This window comes from Trichechus manatus, unplaced genomic scaffold (assembly GCF_000243295.1).
Source record: "Trichechus manatus latirostris isolate Lorelei unplaced genomic scaffold, TriManLat1.0 scaffold00317, whole genome shotgun sequence".
Classification (NCBI taxonomy): Eukaryota; Metazoa; Chordata; class Mammalia; order Sirenia; family Trichechidae; genus Trichechus; species Trichechus manatus.
In genome coordinates, this window is record NW_004444253.1 from 385,727 (window position 1) to 396,198 (window position 10,472).

The 10,472-nt window shown below is 44.3% G+C and overlaps 1 protein-coding gene across 6 annotated transcripts in view; it reads right to left on the minus strand.

Moving 5' to 3' along the window:
* The window catches only part of EHMT1 (euchromatic histone lysine methyltransferase 1), a 231,313-nt gene that overhangs the window by 67,740 nt on the left and 153,101 nt on the right, over positions 1-10,472 (minus strand). For all 6 annotated transcript variants that reach the window (XM_023725491.1, XM_023725492.1, XM_023725490.1 and 3 more), the window contains one exon: positions 9,431-9,576. In XM_023725491.1, the coding sequence (XP_023581259.1) occupies positions 9,431-9,576 (146 nt within the window). The remainder of the gene's footprint in view (positions 1-9,430; positions 9,577-10,472) is intronic.

Genomic DNA, 10,472 nt, shown 5'->3' on the forward strand with positions numbered 1-10,472 from the left:
CACAGACACACACAGACACACACACACAGACACACAGACACACACACACAGACACACACACACACAGACACACACACAGACACACACACACAGACACACACACACACACACACACACACACACACACACACTCGTGCATATACATTCCCTACCTCTCTCCACTGGTAAGGTCTAAAACAATGACTGGTCTGGTAGCAACAAGCATTCCTATGATCCAAACTATGATTGTAAAATAAAATTTCTCACTAAAAGAAGGGGGAGCTTTGTAGAAAACAGATGCTCCCAGGGCAGAGAACACACAAGGTGAGAGAAGAGCACCTGTCCCACAGGAGAGCAAGGAAGCCCTCAGAGTCCTGTCAAGGGACTCAGGGCAGGATGAAGGTGTCTCACTGGCCAATGATGTGACAATTCGAGCTCCAATAACAGTAACACGAAGAATTAAAATTCATCAAACATGCACAAATGTTGTTGTCAGGTGCCTTTGAGTCGGTTCTGACTCACAGCCACCCTATGTACAACGGAAAGAAAAAACTGCTCGGTCCTGCACCATCCTCCCAATCATTGTTCTGCTTGAGCCCTTGCTGCAGCTACTGTCAATCCATCCTGTAGAGGGTCTTCCTCTTTTTTGCTGAACCTCTACCTTACAAGTATGATGTTCTCCTCCAGGGACTGGTCCCTCCTGATAACATGTCCAAAGTACGAGAGAAGGTCTCGTCATCTTCACTTCCAAGGAGCACTCATGCTGCACTTCTTCCAAGACAGATTTGTTCGTTCTTCTGGCAGTTCATGGTATATTCAATATTCTTAACACACACCATAATTCAAAGGCATCAATTCTTGGGTCTTCTTTATTCATTGTCCAGCTTTCACACGCATATGAGGCGACTGAAAACACCATGGCTTGCGTCAGCGCACCTTAGTCCTCACAGTGACATTTCTGCTTTGGAACACTTTAAAGAGATCTTTTGCAGCAGGTTTGCACATGCAAATTGGAAACCATGGTGGTGAAGTGGTTAAGACCTACAACTGCTAACCATAAAGGTCCACAGTTCGAATCCAGCAGCCGCTCCCTGGAAACTTTTATGGGGCAGTTCTACTCTGTCCTATAGGGTCACTATGAGTTAGAATCGACTCGACAGCAACGGGCTTGGGCTTGGGTTTGCACAACGCAATACGCCCTTGGATTTTCTGACTACCGCTTCCATGGGCGTTGATTGTGGATCCAAGTACAGTGAAATTCTTCACAACTTACACATTTTCTGTTTAGCATGATGTTGCTTATTGGTCCAGTGGTGAAGATATTTGTTTTCTTTATGTTGAAGTATAATCCATACTGAAGGCTGCAGACTTTGATCTTCACCACATCAGTAAGTGCTTCAACTCCTCTTCACCTTCAGCAAGTGAGGTTATGTCATCTGCATAACACAGGTTGTTAAAGAGTCTTCCTCCAATCTCGATGCCACATTCTTCCTCATATAGTGCAGCTTCTCAGATTACTTGCTCAGCACACAGACTGAATAAGGATGATGAAAGGATGCAACCCAGACGCACACCTTTCTTGATTTTAAACCATGCAGTGTGCCCTTGCTCTGTTCGAACAACTGCCTCTTGGTCTATGTACAGCATCTGCATGAGCACAATTGTTTTGGAATTCCCATTGTTTGCAATTTTATCCATAATTTGTTATCATCCGCACAGTCAAATGTCTTCACATAGTCAATAAAACATAGGTAAACATCTTTCTAGTATTCTCTGCTTTCAGCAAAGATCCAGCTGACATCAGAAATGGTATTTCTCGTTCCACGTCCTCTTCTGAATCTGGCTTGAATTTCTGGCAGCTCCCTGTTGATATACTGCTGCAACCGCTTCGGGATGATTTTCAGTAAAATTTAACTTGTGGGTGATGTTAATGATATTGTTTGATAATTTCTGAATTCTGTTCGATGACCTTTCTCTGGAATGGGCACAAATATGGATCTCTTCCGGTCTGTTAGCCAGGTAGCTATCTTCCAAATTTCTTGGCATAGGCAAGTGTGCACTTCCAACGCTGCATCTGTTTGTTGAAACATCTCAATTGGTATTCTGCCAATTCCCGGAGGCTTGTTTTTCGCCAATGCCTTCAGTGCAGCTTCAACTTCCTTCAATAACATCGGTTCTTGATCATATGCTACCCTCTGAAATGGCTGAACATCAACCAATTGTTTTTGGTACAGTGACTCTGAGTATTCCTTCCATCTACTTCTGATGATTCCTGCATCATTCAATATTTTGCCCATAGAATCCTTCAAAATTGCAGATAGAGGCTTGAATTTTTTCATCAGTTTTTTCAGCTTCAGAAATGCCGAGTGTGTTCTTCCCTTTTGGTTTTTTAACTCCAGGTCTTTTGAGAATTTCATTAAAATGTTTTACTTTGTCTTCCCGGGCTGCTCTTTGAAATCTTTTGTACAGTTATTTTACTTCATCATTTCTTTCATTCCGCTTTAGCTACGTTCCGCATTAGCTATGTTGAAAAGCAAGTTTCAGTCTCTTCTGACATTCATTTTGGTCTTTCTTTCTTTTCAATGACCTCTTGCTTTCTTCATGTACGACGTCCTCGAGATGTCTTTCCACAACTCATCTCGCCTTCAGTCATTACTATTCAAGCGTCAAATATATTCTTGAGATAGTCTCCAAATTCTGGTGGGATATACTCAATTTCGTATTTTGGCTCTCGTGGACTTGTTTTAATTTTCTTCAGCTTCAACCTGAATTTGCATATGAGCAACTGATAGTCTGTTCCACAGTTGGCCCCTTGGCCGTGTTCTGACTGATTATATTGAGCTTTTCCATGGGATCTTTCAACAGATATAGTTGATTTGATTCCTGTTTTCCATCCAGTGAGGTCAATGTCTACAGTTCCATTTATGTTGCTGAAAAAGGTATTTGCAATGAAGAAGTTGATGGTCTTGTAAAATGCTATCACAGAATCTCTGGCCTCGTTTCTCTCACCAACGCCATATTTTCCAACCACCAATCCTTTGTTTCCAACTTTCGCATTCCAATCACCAGTAATGACCAATGCATCGTGATTGCTCTTTGATCAATTCCAGACTGCAGAAGTTGGTAAAAATCTTCAATTTCTTTATCTTTGGCCTAAGGGGTTGGTGAGTAAATTGGAATATAGTCATATTAACTGGTCTTCCTTGTAGGAGTATGGATATCATCTAATCACTAACACTACTACACTTCACGATAGATTTGGAAATGTTCTTTTTGACGATGAATAAAATGCAATTCCTCTTCAATTTATCATTCCTGGAACAGTAGACCATATGATCGTCTAACTGAAAATGGCCAATACCAGTCCATTTCAGCTCACTAATGTCTAGCATACTGACTTTATGCTTTTCATTTCATTTCTGACAATTTGCAATTTTCCAAGATTCCTACTTTGTACATTCCATGGTCTCATTATTACTGGATGTTTGCAGCTGTTTCTTCTCATTTTGAGTAATGCAACATAAGTGAATGAAGGTCCCAAAAGCTTGACTCCATCCATGTCATTAAGGTCAACTCTACTTTGAGGAGGCAGCTCTTCCTCAGTTGCATACTGAGTGCCTTCCAACCTGAGGGGTTCATCTTCCAGAACTACACTGGACAACGTTCCGCTGCTATTCATAAGGTTTTCACTGGCCAATTTTTTCAAAAGTAGACTGCTAAGTTCTTCTTCCTAGTCTGTCTTAGTGTGGAAGCTCTGCTGAAACCTGCCTACCAAGAGTGACCCTGCTGGTACTGGAATACCAGTGGCAAAGTTTTCAATATCACAGAAATACACAAGCCACCACAGTATGACAAACAGGCAGATACATAAGTTCAAAATGATATTTTAAAAGAATTGGTCAGTTTCAGAAGATGAGAAAAAAACAGTATCTTTTTTTCTTTTTTAACTGTGGTTTAAGTGAAAGTTTACACTTCAAGTCAGTTTCTCATACGAAAATTTACCCACACATTGTTACGTGACGCTAGCTACTCTCCCTATACTGAGATAGCACACTCCTCATTTCCACTCCAGATTTCCCATGTCCGCTCAACCAGCTCCTGTGCATTTCTGCCTTCTCATCTCACCTCCGGACAGAAGCTGGCCATTTAGTCTCATATATTTATTTGACATAAGAAGCACTCTCTTCACGAGTATCATTTTATGTCCCATAGTTCAGGCTAATCTCTGTATGAACAGCTGGCCCTGGGAATGGTTCTATTTCTGGGCTAACGGAGAGTCCGAGGGCCATGTCTTCTAGGGTCCCTCTAGTCTCAGCCAGACCATTAAGTCTGGTCTTTTTACTAGAATTTAAGTTCTGCAACCCACTTTTCTCCTGCTCTATCAGGGACTCTTCTGTTGTGTTCCCTGTCAGGGTTGACACTGGTGGTAGCTGGGCACCATCTAGATCTTCTGGTCTCAGGATGATACAGTCTCTGGTTTATCTGGCCCTTTCTGCCACTTGGGGTAATATTTTCCTTGTGTCTTTGGTGTTCTTTATTCTCCTTTGCTCCAGGTGGGTTGGGACCAACGGATGTATCTTAGATGGCCGCTCGCTAGCTTTTAAGACCCCAGATGCTACTCACCAAAGTGGGATGCAGAACGTTTCCTTAATAAACTTTGTTATGGCAACTGACCTAGATGTCCCCTGAAACCATGGTCCCCAGACTCCCGCCCCTGCTACTCTGTCCCTCGAAGTGTTTGGTTTTATTCAAGAAACTTCTTAGCTTTCAGTTTAGTCCAGTTGTGCTGATTTCCCCTGTAGTGTGTGCTGTCCTTCCTTCCCTTTTCCTAAAATAATTCTTATCTACTATCTAGTTAGTGAATACCACTCTCTCTCCCTCCCCACCCATATCACCATCAAAGAATGTTTTCTTCCATGTTTAAACCTGTTTTTCAGTTCTTATAATAGTGGTCTCATACAATATCTGTCCTTTTTCAATTGACTAATTTCACTCAGCATAATGCCTTCCAGATTCCTCCATGTTATGAGACATTTCATGGATTCATCGTTGTTCTTTATCGTTGGGTAGTATTCCACTGTGTGAATATACCTTAATTTGTTTATCCATTCATCCGTTGACGGGCACCTAGGTTGTTTTCCTCTTTTGCTATCGTGAACAGTGCTGCAATGAACACGGGCGTGCGTATATCTATTTGTGACGGCTCTTATTTCTCTAGGATATATTCCAAGGAGCGGGATTGCTGGATCGTATGGTACTTCTATTTCCAGCTTTTTAAGGAAGCACCAAATCAATTGCCAAAGTATTTGTACCATGTTTCATTCCAACCAGCACTGTGTAAGTGTTCCAGTCTCTGAACAACCTCTCTAACATCTACTGTTTTGTGTTTTTTGGATTAATGCCTTGCTGGGGTGAGATGATATCTCACTGTAGTTTTGATTTGTGTTTCTCTAATGGCTAATTATCGTGAGCATTTCCTCATGTACCTGTTAGCCGTCTGAATGTCTTCTTTGGTTAAGTGCCTGTTCACATCCTTTGCCCATTTTTTAACTCAGTTATTTTCCTTTTTGTTGTTGAGGTTCTGCAGTATTTTGTACATTTTGGAGATTAGACGCTGATCAGATCTGTTGTAGCCAAAATTTTTTTCCCAGTCTGTAGGCTGTCTTCTTACTTTTTTGAAGTCTTTTGATGAGCATAAGTGTTTGATTTTCCGGTGCTCCCAGTTATATAGTTTCTCTTCTGGTGTTTGTGCACTGTTAGTAATGTTTTGTATTCTATTTATTCTATATATTAGGGCTCCAAGCGTTGTCCCTATTTTCAATTCCATGATCTTCATCGTTTTCGATTTTGCATTTAGGTCTCTGATCTATTCTGAGTTAGTTTTTGTATGTGGTGTGAGCTACGGCTCGTTTCACTTTTTGCAGATGGATATCCAGTTATGCCAGTATCATCTGTTAAAGAGACTCTTTTCCCCAATTAACAGACTTTGGGCCTTTGTCAAGTATCAGCTGCTCAAAGGTGGAGGAATTTATGTCTGGATTCTCAATTCTGTTCCACTGGTCTATGTATCTGTTGTTGAACCAGTACTGGGCGGTTTTGACTATCGTAGCAGTATAACAGGTTCTAAAATCAGGTAGTGTGAGGTCTTCCACTTTGTTCTTCTTCTTCAGTAATGCTTTACTTACCTGGGACCTCTTCCCTTTCCATATGAAGTTGGTGATTTGTTTCTCCAACTCACTAAAAAATGTCTTTGGAATTCAAATCGGGATTGCATTGTATCTGTAGATTGCTTTGGGTAGAACAGACGTTTTCACAATGTTGAGTCTTCCTATCCACGAGCAAGGTATGTTTTTCTACTTATGTAGGTCTCTTTTGATTTCTTGCAGTAGCGGCTTGTCGTTTTCTTTTACATCTCTAGTTAGATTTATTCCTAAGTATTTTATCTTCTTGGGGACTATTGTAAATGGAATTGATTTGTGATTTCCTCTTCAAAGTTCTCTCTGTTGGTGTAGAGGCATCCAACTGACTTTTGTATGTTTATCTTGTATCCTGATACTTTGCTGAAATATTCTATTAGTTCCAGTAGTTTTCTTGTGGATTCGGTGGGGTTTTCTATGTATAAGATCATATCATCTGCAAATAGAGATACTTAGACTTCTTCCTTACCAATTTGGATGCCCTTTATTTCTTTTTCTAGCCTAACTGCTCTGGCTAGGACCTCCAGCACAATGTTGAATAAGAGTGTTGATAAAGGGCATCCCCCTGTCTGGTTCCCGTTCTCAAGGGGAATGGTTTCAGACTCTCTCCATTTAGGATGATGTTAGCTGTTGGCTTTGTATAAATGCCCTTAATTATGCTGAGGAGTTTCCCTTGTATTCCTAGTTTGCTGAGAGTTTTTATCATGAATGGGTGTTGGACTTTGTCAAATGCCTTTTCTGCATCGATTGATAAGATCATGTGGTTTTTGTCTTTTGTTTCATGTATGCCAACAGAGAAAGCGTCCCCCTGGAGCTGACGCTGAATTTAGACTTGTAGCCTACTGGACTGTGAGAGACTAAACTTCTCTTTGTTAAAGCCATCCGCCTGTGGTATTTCTGTTAGAGCAGCACTAGATGACTGAGACAGATGGTAAAACTACCTGAAAACAAAGTCTGAACAGTGGTTACTAGTAGAAGAGGAAGGAGGCTGACTCAGAAGAAACACGTGGATGGGGCTCTGGGGAGGGAGGTGGAGTTCTCTTTCTTGACCTTGATGGTGGTTACCAGAGTGACCACCTTAGACTAACTCATTCAGTCACACACTTGTCCTGTATGGTTTTCTGGACTCATGCTTCATTTTACGAGAAAAAAAATAACACACTGAATATAGCAAAGGCCATGAGTTCCTAAGGATGCTAAAGGGAAGGAGGGAGGGAGAGAAAAGAGAGAAAAAGCACAGAGAAAACAAATATCACACTCACTGGGTACCACTGGAAGTTTTACGGCACCAACTCTTACTCTGAACATGATAATTAAAGAGAAAGAACTAATTGCTTATACTGCCTATGCAATATGAAACGTATTTCAGGGGCATAAAATAGCCTATAGAGCGAGGGAAGGTTCTTCATACTGAACAATTCCAGCTAGTAATACAAAAAGAATGACAGAATTGTAAAGTCACCATTTTGCAACTTCTGATGAAAGAATGGACTCAGGCAGTGGTCACTGAGGGACTCTAGCACTGTCAGGGAAAGGTTTACGACGACCCGTATGAGGAAGAGTCTCACCAAAGCCCCTCATTAATGTGAGCACCACTCCTGTCATGATTAAAGCGTTCCTGCCACAATTAAATAAAAAAGTAAAATCAAACACTAAATATCTAAACCTTCTCAAGTCTCTAGATCCTACTTTCAGGTACAGGAAATGAGGGGAAAACAACACAAGAAAGCCATAGATAAATCCAGAACCTCGGCCATTCTACAGTTAACCCAGTTTCTTCAAGAGCATGGAAACAGGGAGGAGGGTGGCAGGGAGAGTGTTCTTGATTAAGAGATTACATAAGAAAACGTTCTCTTTTTTCCTACGGAGAGACACATACTGAGACTTTTAGTGTAAAAATGGGATTTTCTCAGAAACCAAGGGCAAGAGGGAGACACATGCAAACACTGGTTCATAATCGGCTCAAAGATGAGTAGTCAGTTTAGAAGGCCAACTGTACTCTCTACTTTGTCATCAAGAAAAGCTTTTAAAATTAAGCACAAAAGGGTGGAGGGAGCCTGTGAAGAGGCTGAGTGTGAGAGTCAGAACATGTGGCAGTCCACACTAGCATTTCAGAGGCAGGGACAGCTGGCCCCTGGCCTCGGAGGTGAGGACTGCTTGCTCAGAGTGCCCAACCGGTTGGGGTAGAACCAGCACAAGCTTCGGCTCTCTATTCTGGGCCAGCACAAATCCATCAAGGAAACAGACATCTAGAGTGCGGCATGGGCTGCAGGAGACCCAGTGTCCACACGGGCGCAAGTGAAGGGGAGAGTAGGTCCACTGAGTGCGGCCCAGCACTGCAGGCCAGCAGACAGAGCGGTGCCAGGATGGGCAGTGCGGCACTCAGCCTCTCACATGGAAGTACCACGTAATTCTAAAACTATCAGCTAAGACCCTGTCACGCAGTCCATCAGATGGCTCAGCAGGCCCAAGATCAGAAATCTTGCTAGAACGGCAGCCACATAAATCAATCAAGAAGCTGCATAATGACCTCGACTTCAGCAAAGGCCAGGCCAGGGGCCGGACTGGGCGCACAGTTCCCCTCACAGCCTCACCCCAACAAGCCCTGATGTGCACCTTCAGGCAACCACACTACTGCCCAGCAGCCTGAAGTGCTGAAAGAGCTTCTCTAGAAACAATTCGAGAAATGCTCAGAGATGGCAGCTCCTCCCTCACTTTCCCTCCCTTCTCTGGAAAAGATGCCGGAAGGAGCCGTGACAGAGTCTCCCTAGACGCAACAGCCACGGGGGCTCAAGAAAGCCTCTGAGAACCCTGGGGTGGAGGGAGGGTGGCAGAGAAAGTGACCACAGCTCACAGAGCAGAGGCTCGGGCATCCACTTGGCAGGAGGGGCCACTGACTGTGGGCTGTGCCGGGCAGCACCAGGTCCTAGGCAGCAACTCACGCTAGCTTCCTCTAACCACCTCTGACTTCACAGCAAGGCGGGGAGGCCTTTACACGATCATGGAGGAGAAATGAGACCCCAGGGCCATCTTATTCAAACACAGTTTGTAGGATATCCTCTTTACAGGCTTCCTGTCCACGGTGATTTCATAACTGGTATTTGCTCCCTGTTTTGGGAGTGTCTACCCAGGTCCCTGGTCACATAAGCCAACTGATCTTAGGGGGAGGAAGGGGCTTCGCTGTCTGAGGACTGGCAGAAAGGGTGTTTTCCAAGTGCTGCCAGTTTGGGCTGTTGATGTGAAGGTGAACTTACCTCGTGGTCCACACTCTCGGTGGCCATGCACTGGTTATTGGCCAGGGTGGTGATCTCTCGGCTCTTGGGGGTTTCCATCCGGCAGCTACACAGAGGCACTTCCTGGAGGCCATCTGCGTCCGCTGTCCCAGGACCGTTGGCCAGCCCTGCAATGCACACGGACAGGTGTCAGCACTGGCTGGGGGGACAACGGGTCCAGCAAGGGCATCCCCCACGTCAGATCCACAGCCCTGAACCTCAGGTTGGCCCAGAGGCAGCCCTCACTCGGTCCTCATGGCGACCTCACCCAAGGAGATTCATACAAACAGTACACTGAGCCCGGAGATGGCCCCAGCCCTGTGCAGTCCTGGGAGGCGACCCAATCCACCACTCTGGCTAACGGTCCTCTTGCTGTTTCCAAAGAACCCCTTGTCAATCCATACTCCCAGGAGTGCTGAGAGAGGGAACCTACTTCACCAACACTCCTAAATCTCCTGGGTTTCAAAGAAACAACATTCACTATACGCTGAAACCTCATTCTCCTCACGTGGTTTTGGAATTGCAATAACACAAAGACATTCCTTTACAATGGTTCACTTATCATCTAGAGCGATATTCACCGCCTACTAAGCTGAAGAAGTGAGGCACTGGAAAAAGACACCAACACACAAACTAGGGACAGTCAAGGCTGAAAATGCGAATTAATGACAACAGTGCCAGAAGCACAGTCACCCCCATTCACGACTAGGCAGAGAGGACCAGTGGAGCTTTCGCCGCCCAGTCTATAGCCTCCCCTCCTGGCCTTGCTGAGATGGCAACGTCACCTCAAATTCAACTCAACAGATCTAAGACGGAAGGTGAGGAGCGGCACAGTGCAAACATGGGCAACTGCTGATCAGCTCAGGCCTGGACTCTTGACTTCAACCCAGAGCAGCAGGTGGCTCTCCCCTCAGACGGGCACCCCGAGTCTCTCCTGTCAGAGGCGCACCCCAGGTCTCTCCCATCAGAGGGGCACCCGGCACCTCCCCCATGAGAGGGGCACCCCGGGTCTCTCCCATCAGAG